Source organism: Haliaeetus leucocephalus, unplaced genomic scaffold, assembly GCF_000737465.1.
Source record: "Haliaeetus leucocephalus isolate CR32 unplaced genomic scaffold, Haliaeetus_leucocephalus-4.0 Scaffold450, whole genome shotgun sequence".
Classification (NCBI taxonomy): Eukaryota; Metazoa; Chordata; class Aves; order Accipitriformes; family Accipitridae; genus Haliaeetus; species Haliaeetus leucocephalus.
The window spans coordinates 15,445,164-15,462,257 of record NW_010972886.1 but is presented as its reverse complement, the minus strand read 5'-3'; the positions used below and the strand labels follow the sequence as shown (position 1 = coordinate 15,462,257).

General features: G+C 39.6%; 2 protein-coding genes across 3 annotated transcripts in view; one reads left to right on the top strand and one right to left on the bottom strand.

Moving 5' to 3' along the window:
* The first annotated feature begins 1,670 nt into the window (after window positions 1–1,670).
* On the top strand, window positions 1,671–10,555 carry AHSA2 (AHA1, activator of heat shock 90kDa protein ATPase homolog 2 (yeast)). 2 transcript variants are annotated; one of them, XM_010574834.1, is made up of 8 exons: window positions 1,671–4,585; window positions 5,246–5,360; window positions 5,911–5,999; window positions 6,552–6,674; window positions 7,643–7,744; window positions 8,983–9,034; window positions 9,290–9,483; window positions 10,500–10,555. In XM_010574834.1, the coding sequence occupies exons 1-7, from the start codon at window positions 4,469–4,471 to the stop codon at window positions 9,463–9,465; spliced, it is 774 nt and encodes a 257-aa protein (XP_010573136.1). In that variant the 5' UTR covers window positions 1,671–4,468; the 3' UTR covers window positions 9,466–9,483; window positions 10,500–10,555. The 2 variants fall into 2 exon arrangements, with proteins under 2 accessions (XP_010573136.1, XP_010573135.1); XM_010574833.1 differs by lacking the exon at window positions 10,500–10,555 and having other exon boundaries at window positions 9,290–9,580.
* An 827-nt stretch (window positions 10,556–11,382) lies between these two features.
* The window catches only part of USP34 (ubiquitin specific peptidase 34), a 125,660-nt gene continuing 119,948 nt past the window's right edge, over window positions 11,383–17,094 (bottom strand). Inside the window, exons 80-81 of the mRNA XM_010575059.1 lie at window positions 16,346–16,505; window positions 11,383–16,053 (exon numbers count right to left, since the gene is read on the bottom strand). Coding sequence (XP_010573361.1) covers window positions 15,443–16,053; window positions 16,346–16,505 — 771 coding nt within the window. The 3' untranslated portion in view covers window positions 11,383–15,442. The remainder of the gene's footprint in view (window positions 16,054–16,345; window positions 16,506–17,094) is intronic.

The window sequence follows — 17,094 nt, the reverse complement described above, 5'->3', positions numbered from 1 at the left end:
TGCCCGTGCTCCGCGGAGGCGGTGGTCGGGGGCTAGCGGCGCTTCCTCAGCTTCAGGCCGCCGCCGGCAGTGAGGAGCCACCCAGCCCGCGGTGGGGGAGATCCCCCCCGCTTGCTGAGTCTTTCCCGGGCGAAAGGAGCGCGGTGACTGGGGGCCTAGCACGTTTCCTCCCGTGGCCCCAGCTTTCATGGGAAGGTGTGGATTGATGAGGGTTGCCTTCGAGTTCATCGTGGTCGTTGCAAAGCTGGCTCCGACGATGTGCTCTGCGGGATCAGGAGCGATCGCTTTGGAAAGTGAACTCTCTGCTTTGGGTTGGAAAATCAGGACTATTTTAGTGAACTGCAGTGAATCAAAATCGTAGGGAGATTGCAGGAGACACTTGGGCCTGAACTTAAATAAATGCTTATCTTTAAATAATCCTGAAACCGTAGCTGGTCTTTTTTCCCCCCTTCACCCATTTTTTTTTTTTCTACAACACACGTTTCTTAGCGTTGTTTAACAACATATCAGCACAGGGTTACTCATCTTGCTTTGCAAAAAGTAACTACGTCTCGTGTGGTGGGATATGTATTGCTTACAGCAGTGTGCTTGAATTGTTTTAGTTTTCTGGTGTGCCGCAAATTACAGCTGTGTCCTTGTTGATAGCAGGAAACAGGAGAACCTAAAAAGTGTAAAAGGGCAGATGTTTCCAAAAATTTAGTGTAGTTTACATTGGGGATAATGAATTACATGAGGAAGAAACTGTGTAGTGGGAATAAGGAGACTAGAAATAATTCTTGATTATTGGGGATAACAGGGGCTGTGCTCATGCATTTTTGTTGTGCTGCATCCGCTTGCAGCCCCAACTTTTGGAGGTTCAACCTCCGCTGTGCTTGTCCCATGGCAAGCTCTTTATTTGCAGACTGACCCAATAACATATCTTTTGGTAATATCAAGGAATTCTTTCCATTTATTAGATGCCTACAACTTTATGGAAAATTGTGGACCATCCCTTGCATTAGACTAAGAATCAGGAAGAGAAAAAAGCACCTGCATGGGACATTTTACCTGGATATTGTAATGCCAAATTACAGGCTTTTCCTCCCCAAAATACTGTACTTCTCAGGTCTCAGTTGTTACTGTAGGAGGTGGGAATACCAAAGGCCATACTTAATTTTTCCCTTTTAATTCCTGTGCTCCAAACAGGACTGTAGTCTCTGGATCAGTGTTTCAGGTAACGCTGTTGGCTGCTCCAGCGGGCTGTCTGTGTTTTGCACTTCTTTTCATGGTGCCCTTTCCAAAGCAGTTCTTGCAACTGTGTTTTTCCTGGTTTGGCTGACTAGAACTTTGTTTTGATGCTGAGACCAGTGCTTCTCTTGGAACAGATCTGGAATTGATGTCTGCTCCCACAGTAATAGGGGACTTAAAGAAATACTGTTTCTCATTTATTTTTGTTCGCACTGATAGTTAAATATGTTTCAAATGTTACAAGTGTGTTATAAACTAAGAACATACATACTTACAGTTGTGATCTAAATGTTAACAGAGAGGAAGGCAAACATGCTCTGTGACACAGTTTATATCAGTGCAGTTTAAATAATTCTAATCAGCTTTTTGATGTTTTGGGTGGTTTTTATTTAAGATAAGCTAAAATAATCTAAGTTTTTTAAACACTGGTTAGTTTGTTTTTGTTTTTTTTGTTTGTTTGTTTTATTTCAGCGTATAAAACTTAGAAGTAGGCAGATGCAGTATTTTGTTTGTATTTTCTATATGAATCCTTTCTAAATTTTGTTTCCTCTGCTAGGTCTTTATGCTCTTTAGTGTTTATAGACAGCTCTAATGTTGCATTAGGTTAGTTGCTCAGTTCAGTGTTGCACTGAGTGGATAATGTCTTTCAGAGCTTAGTTTTAAAGGAGTTTGCTACTACACAGTGAAATTCTAAAAGAGCTGGGGCTGATTATTTTTTTTCGTGATTTGATAGCCATTGTGTTGTTTTCTGAGAGCTCTGAATTAGAAATGAGAGTTCAAACTTAACTGCTAAAAACACTAATTGCTGTAATTAGTTCCTTCTAAAAGTCATCTAGAAAAACTAGGAGTTCAAGCTATGATTAAAATGTGGATATATAAGGACAAGATGATATAAATCCTGAAATCTGCAGGTGGTTTGGAAAGTCCAATGTTGGAAAAACCTTGCCCTTAGCAATTTAGATTACAGAGCAACAAGGAAGTGAGGAACTAAGGGTACTTAATGCCACTGAAATTGAGCAAAATGGCTGTTCTATCATTTGTTTGAAGATGTAATGGGGATTGTAATGAATTATTCTACGTTGTGATGGAAGCTTTATGAAAATGTGTATGTCCTTTTAAAACTTAGGTATTTCAACAGTGGGTTTACAGGTAGGTCTTTCTGAGACATGAGCTTTCACTATTAATTTTCTAAAATATTGGATTGGCAGGAAACAAAAAAATAGCTTATTCTTAGGTCTGTTATTGGAGTCCCATGGGATTCAAACAAATAATTTGATTGTCTGATAAAAAGGTAACAGCTTTGCTTACATTACAGCAATAGTAAAAATGCAAAGCTGTACCAATGTTTTGCCTGTGTAGTGTTGAACACCCAGCTCTGTTTGTTAACTGATGAGACTGTGCTGTCCAGCACAGATAGCATCTGCATTAATCCCTTGGACAAGCCATTTTTTTCTTTGTATGAATTTAAGTTTGTTGTCTGGCCTGTGTTATTTGGGAATCTTTATTTTAAGAGTTGTGAAAATTGGTAATAAAATTAGCTGAATGGTTATAAGTCAGGCTTGTGTTCTGCTCCTAAAAACGTCTGCCTGCATGCTAGCACTTCCTTTTTGGGGAGAGTAGCTGAAAATAAGATTTGCTTTACTGTCTGCAAAGACAATGTTGTGTGGTTGTGCCTGTACTAATCCTGGAGCTAGAAGAAAGCAGTAGAGAGCAAATTGACATGGCTGCTTGTGATTTGTGTTGGGCCCAGAAGTGTTTTAATGTTATAATTAACTAGTTCACATGGCTTCATACTTGAGCTAACAGGTTCTCCTGGGAGACTTTGAGAAGCCCAAGAGAGGTCTTCTAGTTTAGCCTTTCCCTGCATGGATGCAGTTGTCTACTTCTGGATTAACAGTCTTTGTGTATTGTGCTGTGCTTGACTCAGGTGCTGACTAGGAAGGGATCTTTGCACCGTACTCCCCTTTGTGTTACTAACCGTCATTCACTCTTCTTGCTAAGAAATGCCAGAGCATTTGTTTACTTTACTGTGATCTTGAGAGGTAGCACATTAGGTTATATCTGTGCATAATGCCCCACTATAGCATGGTGGTTGTTTCAGCGTAGTAATTAAAAATAATGAAAGGAGAGTGGTGTTAAGTAGAGGCTGGATCTAGCTAGCTCTTTTGAAGGTGAGAGAATCCAAATATATTACGTCTACCTTCATGAAAATTCCTCTTCTGCAGTCATGCTTAACTCTGGGTTGTTTGTATTTTGGAGTTTTGCTGTGATAGACTGATAAAGCTTGTTGTTGTGTTTTGTATGTTTTGACAAGTAAGCCAATAAAACAGTATGAGGATAACTGGATTTGGGGTAGAATGGCATGTTTCTGCTATTGTTTTCTAAAAAGATTTTAACATGATCTAAATAGTGAATTAATTTAAATAACTAAATGTTTTTGCAAGGCCGGGGGAAGAGTCTTCAGTGTAATGGCAAAAAAAAAGGATCAGACCTTAAATTTAATCTTTTCACTGTAAGGTCTGAGGCAAAGAATTACAGTACAGGGTTCATATCCCAGAATATGTTTATAGAGCTATGTGGGTAAGTGATGGTGGGCCTTTGCCCAGAAGGATGGAGAAGCAGAGCAATTTCTGTTCTTGCAAAGGCTTTCTGATGTGTACAGTGATTACTGGCAGTTCGCAGTAAAGCTGTTAAGAACGAGTCTTCTAAAAAATCTGCATGTGAAGTTTCCTGTTTATAAAAAATTTCAGTTGTATACCTGTCCATTATACACGCATATGTTTTACAGTAACATGCCTGTATGTTGGGAGCTTTTCAGATATTCAAGACAGGTTAGCATTCTAGGGAGCTTCTAAATAACAGGCAGACAAGTTTAGGGGAAGAGGTTGTTTTTCCCCTACCCCCTTTTGATTCACATTCTGTATTGGCAGATGCAAGCTGTTGTAAGTAGTGAGTATTAGAACAGCTGAGGATTGAAGGTGAGAGCAGTGGCAGAACGGTAGCGCGCAATGATGTGCTGAGTGAGAAGATGTACCTGTGTGTGTGTACATATCTTAATGCATCTGTACAGGAAAACACAGTTCTGAGAACAGTTTACTATGAAAGTACTGTGACACATGTGAGACTTTTGGTTGCTATTTAGTTCCTTTAAATTAGATTCTAGGCAACTTGCTCCAAGTAACACTTTTGTACAGCTAATTTCCAAGCATAAAACTTGCTATGGGGGAAATAGTTTTTAATAATGCATTTAAGAATTCATTATGTTAATACAGGTACAGTGAAAGAGTCTGGTGAGAAACATAAGGGATCTGTTGAAATTCCTAACCTGTCAGAAGAAAATGAGGTAGATGATACAGAGGTAGGTGTGAAATACTGATATGGCTATATAGGTTCAGAATTCTTAAATAAAGCATTAATCAACATATAGGCATCATGTTTTGATTTATCCTGTGATTGTGGGATAATTACACTTGGATAGTTTATTTCATGTTTTTGTTTTTTTATACTTGGAATAATGACTTATCTCTGTTCTCAAATTTACCTACTAGGAATATGCAGTTTTCTTTGTTAATTATTGTTTGTGATGATACATTAACTACAAAATTGAGAACTCTGCTGCTTGTAGTCTTTAAAAAAAAAAAAAAAAACCAAACAAAAACAACTAACAAACACCCCCCCCCAAGACCTAAGAACTTAAGGAATCTTCTTGTTGGTTGTATAGCATTTGATGCTGTGGCTTCCACAGATTCCTCAGCCTCTGCTGCATAGTAGGCAACTCTGTTTATACTTGATGAACTTGACTGTGCTACTCTGGAGATGAGATACTAAATTTATTTAAGTCAAAACCCAAGAGGACTTATTTTTAGCAAAGGTAGGATAAACTGAGAAGATAATGAACTTGAAATTGCAGCAGTGCTCTGAAGGTAGTAAACAAAGCCAGAATACTTTCCTTTGTTGCCAGAATCCAAAAGGCTCATGTTTAGATGCCTCTAAGATCTTCTAATTTTTCTGTTTCTAGATCAATGTTAGCAAAAAGAAAGGGGAAGGTGATGTTCTGAAGGACCTTATGAGAACTGAAGGAACAACAAAAGTCAGAGAGGCCCTGAGAGATTATCTGAAAGCACTTAAAACAGGTAAATGAAACCAGTGCGTTGGGTATGTTTTTATGCAGTCTTCTTTCTTGAATAGATTGGTAATATATTGACAAGTCCTTGGGTTTGTATTGTTTTTATTTTTAACTGTCACCAGCTGAGATGAAGTAAGTTAGTCCTATCAGTCAAAAATCTTTATTGCTATCAAACATGGCACTGTCCAGAAGTTTCTGTAGCGACGTAGGCTGTATTGTGTTACACATACTGACTGCAGAGATCACTGTAAGACCTGCAGGCTTCTCTGCTGTACACTTCAGAAGTTTGTGGAGATGGTGCATTCCTTCATGGGCAGATGTTAGTAATTTTGGGTCAGGTAGCTTTGAAAATCCTGTGTTTTTAAGGGAAATTGCCGTTAGGCTCTGTTGCCAATACAAACATTTGGGTAAGGTGGGGAAACTGGATTGGAGTTGTACGCCCCATTCTGTGCTCCCATTCTCCATGGTTTTGGCCAGCAATCTTGATTACATATCTCGATGTCAGAGTGGTTGTACAGCTCAATTTCATAACTGAAGAGTGCTTTCCTTTATTACAGAGTTTACCTTGGGAATGATTCTGCCAACAAAAGCAACTGTTGGTCAGGAGCTGGCCACTGAACGAAAACTAAGTGGGAACACCATGCAAGTATGTTGGCTTTAAGTGTTGTACGAGTTTAATTTTACCATAACTGTAGTCCCTACAGATTTTGCTATGCTAACAATTGCATATTCCTCTGGTTACCTGCAAAAGTAATTACCTGCCTTCGGGGTGGAACTGCCTCCTCACTGCTGTGATCAGGGCCTGTAATACAGAAACGACCCATTGCAGATCCTGGGCACGGGGCTGCTGGGTGCGGAAGGAGGACAGCAGCATTTATGTACCCCTTAATGCTTTGTTCTGTAACGGCTGTAGCTTCAGCAAGGTGAAGCTGGAATTCACCTGCGTGCATCACTTCCCACAGTCTAAAGTTAGCCTCAGGTATCTTTGGGGCGAATCACACACTCATGGTTTTTCCACTTGTTTTAGTGAATCCTGATTAATAATACTGTTAACTATACAACCTACTTCCATATTTATATAACATATATTCACAATACAGTATGTTTAAGAATGCACAGGTAACAACAATCCTGCCATTCCAGAACTTTTAAGTGTTTGATCTTGCACTCATTCACCTGAGTATTTTTTGTTTTGCAGGATTCTGTTTCACCACAGTCTTTGGATATAGTTGGTGTAAAAATTCCAACAGTGAAGATACTGATGAGAGAAATCTTCAACTCTCCAGCAGATGAACTTTACAGCATCTTCACAACTAAGGAAGTAAGTGATACTTTCAGTAGGCAATATAACTTAATGTGGATGCTGCTGTAGCTGAATAGTTGTGCAAGTAGGTAATAAACATGTCTCATAGTGTTAAGTACAGATAATAACTCCTCAAGTACATATAAATGGAGAGATGTGATCGTCCAGAAACTGAAGGCTTTGTGAGTGATCCTTTTCTTGTAACTTCACTAAGTATTTGTAATTCTGATTGTCATCATTTGCTCTTCCAAGTTTTGCTGAATAGCTTCACCTTTTAAGCCACTGAGGAATTTCTGTGGTGAAAATGCAAAAGGAGTTGACAGTTCCTCCTGCACTCTCCTTTGCTAGTTAGAAAAAGCTTGGACTTTTTATGTAGGTACTCGTCATTCAGGAGCCTGAAGTGCTTAGTAATGGCACTGTTGTTGTCCACAGCTTAATTAGATTAACTATTGGATGCAATGATACTGTTGCTTATAGGGTATGGCATATAAAATCACTAACTTGGGGTTTGTTTCCTTCAAAAGAGCCTGGGCTGGTATCAGAGAACTTTAAATTACAATCCCAACACTACCCCTGAGAAACAATAATGGCTCTCAGCAGCTCTTCTGCACCTTCCTAGAGCTGCTGTTCTGTCTCCCTCATTTCCAAATCCAGCAACAGCCGGTTGCGTCTATGTATATGTACGTATGTGATTTGTCCATGCCCCTTGCAGGTGGCTCGGGTCTTTTCTGGTCTTTACCACTCCAGCTTTCTCAGCATTTACAGTCTCATTCTGTCACCTCATTGGCCCCTGCTACTACCACAGATCTCAGTGGCATGCTGCTGTATAAAATGACAAACCTGAGTAGTGCTTACAGCCTCTTATGTGTATTACAGTTGAGTTAGTTAATTTCTTCAGCAAACCTCACTTGTGTCATAATATGGTGCAGTAAGTATCAGTATAGATTTGTAGTTAACTGACTTCTGCTGTATTCTTCTTTTGCTAGTTGGTACAGAAGTTTTCTAAATGTTCTGCTGTGATTGAAGCCGAGAAAGGAGGCAAACTTCAGATGTTCGATGGCTGTGTCAGCGGTGAATACACAGAATTGGTAAAAAGCTCCTACTTTGCACTTTAAAAATGGAGGGGGTGGGGCATTGGCTGCTTCTCTGAGCTAAAAAGTAGTGTAAGTTTTTGACATTTCAGCTTCTCTAATGCATACTCATTTCCTCTATAATTTTGAAGCCCCAAACCTATTATGTATATTTCCCCATCAAAGGAGCAGGCACTAACTACACCTAATGACCTGCACTGGGGGAGAAAACTCTCAGCACCATCCTTTTTTACTAGGAGGAAGGAGTGGGAAAGCAGTTTTAAGGCTTATCTCCCAATTCCATATCAATTCTTCTTTTGTCACTGGATAAATGATCTCTGTTCTATTCAGGGCAAATATTATGCTTTCCCACACTGAATGCTTTTGCAAATAGAAGGAAAAAACTGATAATTGAAGCTCAGCTCTGTTTTTGAAACCTCTGAAAAACCATTTTCACAGTTGCTGAGCTTAGACTTGGTATCTGACCTCCATCCAGATGACAGGCAGTAAGTATCACTGACAATTGGACAATTTTTAAAAAAGCAAAAAGTCTTGGAAAATTGGATTCTCAGTTCAACCTAATGAAATTTGTTGTTGACTCCAGAAAGGGCTCAGTCTGGAAATATACTTTCTGCAGAACTGTTACACCTGAGATTGGCTTCAGTGGAAGCCAGTTATATTAATCAACCTTTGCAATTAGATAAGGAACAATTTAGATGAAACAGTCAAAATATAAACTTAATGGCTTAGTGAAAACAATGAGCCTGATTTAGACCAAACTTCAGCTGACCTAATGTTTATGCAGTAGCTCCCCTTCTTGTGTGAGCTGGGGGCAGGCTGTAAATCGTTTTTATGCAGTCCTGCATAAACTTGTACAGTGAAGCAGGCTGGATTGATTAACAGAAAACCATGGGCATACTCTGTCATGCTTACAGATTTCAGAAATGAAAACATGACTTACTGGTGCCCATTTCAAGGTCTGCAAGCAAACTAGTGTTTTATGTTTAGTAACTGATCAGCCTGACCTTTTCCCATAGAGAAAACAAAACAGTGGAAAGGAGCAAGCTGAACTTTTGATGAAAACAGTTTATTTAAGAAAACCCAAACCCCAATCTCCATATTGTTTACATGCATGTGTCTACTATTGCAAAAGATTATGCTCCCTTCCTTATTTTTCAGGGGAGAATTAGCACTGAGTAGTTGTAATGTGAATTATCTCAAATGCTAATGGGGAGAACCTTCTTATCTTCTTACAGGTCCCAAGCCAAAGAATTGTCCTGAAGTGGAGGTGTCAAAGCTGGCCTGATGGTGAGTCATTTTGAAGAGCTCTAATAGAGGCTACACTTTGCAGGGAGAAGGAACAAACATGACAGCTGACAGCCTTGCTAACTGGAGGCTCGCTTAGCCTTGTGTTCTTTGGAGAACAGCCTGATGGCCGTAGCAGTTGTCATCTGTGAAAAGAGGCTTCGTTTAGACACAAGCAAAAGCAGATACGAAATTAGCAACAACAACTGCAATCCTTTAAAAAACACTTTGCTGAAATGTTGTACTTTCTTCCTTCAGAACATTATGCAACGGTTGCCTTGAATTTCAAGGATATGGCTGCTCAAACGGAACTGCAGTTAGAGTGCAAAGGAGTTCCTGTCTCTAATGAAGATAGTACAAGACAATGTTGGAAGAAGCAGTATTTTGAAGAAATACGTATTTTACTGCAGCAATCCAAAGACACCATGGAATGATAACAGCACTGTAGTTTTGTTAGGGCATTACTTTTTATACATTGTTAACATTTGGTTTTTTAAAAAAAGTAATTTATTTGGGGGAAGAATAAAGACCCACTTCTATGATACTGTATATAATTTAAGCATTATTTATGGAATTCTAGTGAATGAGGTGGTGAATAAGTCAGACTATGTATATAAACAGCTTTACTTGGGGAAACTGATCTCTGTTCTGCTTGCCTGCAACTTCAGAGAGTAATAATGTTTCAGCTGCAGTCAAGTACTACCATAGTAGGTAGGTAAGCTACATGAATCAATAGGAAGCATGTGCAGTTCTTTAATATTCAGTGTATTGAGTGGCAAAATGAACTCCCTCTAGGAGGTGGGCTTCCCATCAGAGGTGAACTGACAGGGATTACAAAGCTGCTGATGCATCAGATCTTTCAAGAAATGTGGGGGGTATAGTTCACAGCCTCTTCAAATCCTTCATAAGAGTGCTTTAACTGCAGACTGAATTTGTTTCTAACTGTCAACGGTTTTAGGGAAAGATAATTAACAATGTCATGTAATTCTGGTTGGTATGCACTGTTAAGTCTGCATGCACTGTACTCCCTTACTTGACCTCAGTGTGAAGTTTATTTTGGAACAAACAAACAGTAATAATGCTTTCCTTCTGCAACTGTGTAAACCTTCCACTTAAATGATTTATGGCCCTCTGCAATTCTGTAGCTCAAACTACAGCGAGCAACTGGTTGTTAGAGAAATTTGACAGGAGCATAGTTGGGATACTGAAAGTAAAGAATTGTTACTCTTAATTAAACCACATTGAGGTTAGCAGGGATAACTTAATTCGCAAATGCCTTATAAAAAGTGTATGAATTAAGTATGCAATTAGCAACAAACCGACCAAAAAAAGGCAAGCTGCCTTTGGAAAACATGGTTGGCTCAATAAAATACATGATTTTACATGCAGTTTATTTTCTCCATTAACCAGTACTGCTAAACTAAATGAGTCTGTATAGAAGTTAAGTCCTATTATTTTATTTTTACAGGATACCAACATATGGCAACCTTACCACACACAACTCGCATCAGGCAGAAGATAAAGGTGTGCTGCTCTTTTCTACAGGCGAGGTTTTCCCTGGGAGGTTTGCAGTCAGTTATCCCCTTTGAACGTTGGTGAGACTTGTTGTAGTAACAAGAACAAACACCTCAGTGACAGGACAGGTGTGCAGACTGGTTACCAAGTGCTGCATTGTCTGCGTTTTAGGTGTCCAGATAAGGGCAGAGAGCAGCCCCTTGAGAAGTGTCATGATTTTCTGAGTGCTCAAAATCTAGTTACCTTCTTTGATAAATATTCAAGGACAAAGAGCCTAACATTTTGAATACAAAAATGATTTAGAGTATTGGTTGTTGAAGGGGCAACCTTTAAATAAAAATAGGAAATCTAGGTTTAAGACGGAGATCAGGCTAAGCAGTTTTGTGGGTACATGATCTAAGAGATTTTGTGACAATTTACTATCTGAGAGTAGGCCATTATATCTAATTATGAGTTTCTTCAAACAGTGTATCCTACAGCCCTAGTACTTCTCTGGGAAGCATGCCTCGCCAGTTTTGCCTCCCAACTGAAAAACCCCTTCCATCTGAGCATCACAAGTGCCCACTACTATTAGGTTTTGCTAGTCTGAATTCTCTTGTCTCCCTCCACTAGCAGGAGTATTCAATTCAACTGGACACACTGCCAATCATCAGTTAAAAAAAAATGACTTACTTGCTTTTCCAGTGTTGCAGCACTGACTTCCAGCTGTGGGACTGCCCAAACCTCCAGAAAACTCTGCAGCTGCTGCTGGGAGGTCCAAGACTGCGTAAGGAGGAACAGCCCCAGCCCCTCCATGTTTCCTCTTTAAGAAAAGGGTAGCGAACTGAAGATGACTTGTCTTCTTTAGTGTTCTTCTTGTTCCCTTGTGCCTGCACAGCTGTAAGTCTGATAACATGCACAAGCTTTCTTAAGTTAAAGACGTGAAGTACCTACCTTTTCATCCTGCTTGTAGGCCAGCCTAGCGTAAGAAATGGACAGACAGCTTTCACACCCACAAACAGCCCCTGACTGACTGTCCTTACAGTCAAAACCAGGACATTTCTTCTTGCTTCACCAGCATTCCTGCACTCTTACCATCTTCACTGTACAGGCTAGCACTTAGCTGACATAAGTATTGTATTGCTGACCTGAAAGTTCAATTTCTGCACACAGTTATTTTGAAATTGGGAAAATTCAAAAAGGAATTTCATTTTACTTGCACTGTCAGCCAGCCATAGCATGAAGGGGGCAATCATCCTCTTGGAGAGGCAAAACACTTTATCCTTGAGTACTAAAATTTCTCATAGACGCTCCCAAGAGTTTAATAAAACCAAAGAATGTTAAAACTACTTGTTATCCTCAGCCCTTCAGCTGAATGGAGCAGAGTTAGGAATTACATATCATTTAATAACAGTATGATGATAATGATACGTTCGTATCATACCTAATGAAATTATAGTATCGTAAATATAGTTTGTTTTCTAATTAAGTCCCTGTGAAGAGTTCCCTACCCTAAGATTTTTCCCAAAAGAGTAAACAGCAGGAGTGGAGACAGATGTAGAGATCGGGTGGGAAATATGCTCAAACTTACTGGCATTCACATGTTTTAAGGAGACTGATGAGCACAGAAGACATTCCAGAGAGTGAGCCGTATGAAAGAAGCAACAAAGCAGAAATGGGAAAAGACAGTTTTGCTTGTGATGTAGCGCTTTTGTACTGTGGTAAGATTCCAGACAACATCCTGGTCTCCAAGAAAGCCAAAAGGGAAAATAATTAAATGTGAAAGACAAGATTTGTGAGACTATAGCCAAAAACCAATACAGAGGAGGGTCTTAACAGTTTGGGTCCAGGAGGTGGAGGCTGGCTGTTGGGCATTATGCACAGCGAGGCCAGCGGAAGGCGAAAGTAATTTAAAAGCTTAATTTTGAAGGTGTTAAATGGGAGGTGGGACTTCCAGGAGGAAATATGTAACAATTAAACAAGAGGTGAGGTGAGCCCTGGAAGAGAATAAAAGTTGTAAGAGACTGAGGAAGCCAGTTAAAGGTGGGGTTTTCAAAGACGAGGATGAAAAAGCATTCTTGAAGGCAAAGAAATATAAACCAGAAAACTGACTTGAAGTAAAAGAAAGGGAATAGAATGCTGTGGAAGAAATTGTGACTTCTTAGAGAACATGTAAAATGAGGGACCCAGAGAAAAATAAAGAAACAGGTGCAAACGAGGATATGGAAGAAGATACAAGTTTGTGCAGGTACTGCTTGCTTTTGTTTAAAAAACTGAATACTGGGAAAAAATTCCCCGTAAAAATGGCAGGAAGACTCAAGGGGGAAACTGGGAGGTAATGTAAGGGAAGAGCAGTAAGAATAATTATACTTCTGGTAACCTTGACACAATTTTTGAGCAAAATAATAGAAAAGCTAGTATTAAATTCAGTCAGTTCAGAACTACAGGATAATCGTTTAATTGAAGCTAACTAACATGGTGTTTAGTATCTTGTCAGATTTGATCTAGCTTTTTGAAGAGGCTGCAAAGGGAACTGCTGGCCTGACGTAGCTTGTGTGTACAATGCCTGTCTTACCATGTAAAGGTACTTGGCTTAGAGAGCCACCAAAAGCCAACATACTGCATCACTGACATGTACTGCGGAACTGTAACTTCCAAGAATCCTTGTTAATGGAAAATTGTTATAAATGGACTTCTACCGGGATTCTAAATGGCCAGTTACATATTTGTGAGAAAATAATTGACAATAAAATAGAAAATTACCACTAATATAGCATTTGCAAATCACCTATACAGGTCTGTAGGGGAAAACATCCTAAAAATAACTTACAGGGCCTAGTCAATGGTCAGTGACCAGCTGAACACAGACAGGCTAACATTCACCTGGGAACACAGAAGGGTGCATTACTTACTTGTCTGTCATTCATGAAAAAGTTATTAAATACTGCTTATACTTGGTATACTTCAAAAAGGGGGGTCGAAATAATGAGGGAAAAACATCAGAAAAGACACACTCTTTAGTACCAGAATTATGGTGTGCTCTCAGCCTGCATGAGAAGCTAAAGCCGACAAAATGTGGTAGCTGAAAGCTGAAGTCAGACAACATATCAAAACCCAGAGACACACATTTTTAGTAAGAGTAATTAATTAACTGAGACTACTCACCAAAGTGTTATAATGGCTGCTTCATCTCTTGAAGATTTTCAGACGGATAGGGGAGCATATTCCGAAAGACATCTTAACCCAACCACAGAGCAGTAGGCTTGGTAGAAGACTTGACAGATGAATTCTGATACGCATTACATAGAAGTTCTGACTTCTCTGAAGTTACAATCTATGGAGAAGTTGATCGAAAGGGTAATAAAATTATTTCTAAAGAGAGTGAAAACATCATTAATTCATGTCTGAATAATAAGGAGACCAACTGAAACACTCACCAGAATCAATATAGTGTTTGTAAATGCAGGAATAAAAGTGCTAGTAAAGGGGAAATATAAAGCGTAAAGACAGAAATTATTAATTACAGAAGGTTAAAAACCCAGTAGGTTCAAAGAGAGTAAGAGGAGTCACAAAAGCATCACATAATAGAATCGTGGAGAAGAAAATGATGCTAAGCTACATTAAATGGTAGACAGAATGCAGGAATTTGGAAGAAAAAAAGGCCAAGATAGACGTGTTAGGAAGACAATAGAAAAATGAGTTAAGCAACTGGAAAATGAAGCTGAAAATGGAGTTTAATCAGATATTAAAAGCAGTATCATTGACAGTCCGAAAGATCACATAGGAAATGGATATTGCCCAGAAATAGCAGGAGGAAATGTGGCAGGGAAGGGTGATAAAGTCATTTCGGGGGGGTGCAGAAGCTGTGAAGAAAGCGAGGGACCACGGCCAGAGGGAGTAGGTCCCAGGGGCAGCACAGGGAAAAAAAGGAAGCCAGTGTGCAAATGGTGCAGGAGAAAAACATGACCAAGACGGGTTAAAATCAGGGAAATGAAAAGTTCCACTGGCTTCTGACACCACTTCACATTCTAACATGGGGGAGGAGAGTAAACAACCACCAGTCCCTCTCAACTGTGTGACCGAACATTCGTGCAAAGTCAAACAGAAAAGGACCAAGATTTACATCACTTATATACAGTTGATCATCATTTCTCTCTGCATCTTTCATTTTTGAAGTTGCCTTTGATGAGAAATCCAAAGACTGAAGCAACATATTATAAACAAATGAAAAGTCATCACAATCAGTTTAATGAAGTGCACAGAATAGCAATTGATCATGTCAATAAAAATAAAACAATTAATTTTACATCAAGTGTGCTTTATTTCCTCCACAGGTATTCTGTTAAATAAAGCACCATATATATACTGCCAGGCCACAGCTAAAGAGGATTCTTTACAGAATCAAATTTCTTGTGGTTGTTTAGTATACAAGTAAACTTAATTTTGATAATAAGAACCACAGCGATCTGAGGCAATCTGCCTCTATTATAAGGTACAAAACTGGCACAGAGGACACCATATTATACACAGTAAAAATGCCATAAGTTTAAATTACATCATACAGGGCAAGGAGGCCCTGTTCTCCCAGACAGCCATATTAAATGAAAGCCACTACAGTGAACTCTTAATTACGTAAAACATATCCATTATCTGATTGCCCTTTAAGAAAGTGTACGGTAGATGCAAAAAAAAAAAAAAAAAAGGGGGGGGGGGGGAAAAAAAAAAAAAAAGGAAAAAAAAAATCTGGAGTTCTGCCTGACCAAGAATTAAGCATATAAATCTATCTTGCCATTCAAGCAGAGAGCACTGGACAAACTGAAGCACAAAACAGAAATAAGCAAAACTTATACAAAGAGCATTTTTGGGGGAAGAAAAAAAAAAACAACCGACTTAAAAGCAGACATGCTCCATCTAATGTCAAGAAGCAGCTTGGTTTCCTTTTCCAGATATCCTTGTGACCACATGAATCGTAGACTCAATGGTCCTACACAGGATGTCTAAAATGTCATGCTGCTGCATATGACTAAAAAGTCCTCTGGAATGGCCACAACTGATAGATAAACTAGTTTCAGGGTCCTGGGATGGTAAGGCTTGACCATCACAGCTTCTCAAATCTGCGAGGTCAGATAAAACTGCTGAAATCGATGTGGAAGGAAACTCCGAGTCCTCCTCGGCTCCAATGGAATCCTTGGAAGTCTGCAGGTCTTTGAATTCTTTGCATTCTTCAAATTTACCATTTCCTGCCTGCTCTTCCGTGTGCTGTGACCGCGTCGCTAACATTATGTCTTCTGAAAACGAAGATGGAACTTCCATTCTGTACTCTTTGACAGAACTGTTCTCAGGGGAAGGAGGATCTTGCTCAGTGCCTGGATCAATGATTGAAGAGTCCCGTGTCTCGTTATCTGAAGTGCTTGTTGGGGTCAATGCCTCCCGGGGTTCAGTTTTTATATCACTGATACAGCTATCTACAGTGTGCTCCTCATCACTGCTGACCCGTCTTCTCTTTACAGGAGTAGCTCCTTCATCGTCTGCAAGAAAAAGGAAAACTCGCTTAGGGGACACATGCTATGTTACATCCAAGTAATAGGCCTTTGACATTTTTATCCTTTTCCATATCAAACACAGTACTTTAACGAACTTTTCCTTACAGAAAATTCATGTAATTGCCTAGAATTTTAGCTCCATAATAAAATAGTATTTCTTGTGTAGGGCTGGGGATTGGAGTCAAGAAGCAGCCCACCCTGCAGCAGTAAGAAAACATTACGTTAATTTTGTAAAAATTTCTAAAACCTTAGAGTGACACCATTATAGAAGGCAAACCTTTAGTTTTTCTTTCTTTGGCTTCTTGCTCTTGTAATGAGTTCCTCTGTTGTTGACAAGCTCTACATTTGTTTAAAAGCTCTTGTAAAGTTGGAATCAGGGCTGAATTGAGCTGTTTGGGAGTGTGCACTGAAAGCAGCAAGGCAAGTGCTCGGAGGTCCTAAAAATACAGAAGTAAACAAACTTAACTAGCCTTATTTCAAACTCCTATTTGATTAATCCTGTACACAGGGAGATCTCTGCAATATGCAGGGGCTTCAACATGTTCTGAACATCCAAAAAGATCAAATGCTAAATATACTTACACTACTGAAATTTCCCACTCACTACTAATACGCTGACCTTAACGCAGATCTGTCCTAAGCAGATGGCAGCACTGCGGTGCTCACTGTAGGACGAAATCTTTTGCTGGGTTAGAATGTTTCTACGATTAACTGTACTGCACTTTGTGTTACTTGTTTTCCACAATAAGCTGCCCTCCTCCCAGTCCTATGGTCCCCACCATCAGCTTGTGTGACCCAGGTATGTATGCTGTGCACGCTGACAAGGGACAGAGAATTCTGGAGAGCTCAGGTTGCCACTCTGTAAATTTACGACTGTCTTGTTGGTAGGGGTTAGCATTTCCAGCCCCACAGTTAAGGCAGCCTCCCACGCTCTCACCAGGAGTCCAGCTTAGGCACGCAGGAGAGCTAACAATGCCCGCCTCTTTAATTAGAACCTGGCACAGGGCACGGAAGAGTTTCCATAGG

Excerpts from the sequence above, each read along its gene's own strand:
- AHSA2 (XM_010574834.1), top strand. The coding sequence starts at position 4,469 with ATGCATTTAAGAATTCATTATGTTAATACAGGTACAGTGAAAGAGTCT. Across the intron at positions 6,000-6,551 it reads TAAGTGGGAACACCATGCAA|GATTCTGTTTCACCACAGTC; the intron begins GTATGTTGGCTT and ends TTTGTTTTGCAG. Across the intron at positions 7,745-8,982 it reads GCGGTGAATACACAGAATTG|GTCCCAAGCCAAAGAATTGT; the intron begins GTAAAAAGCTCC and ends ATCTTCTTACAG.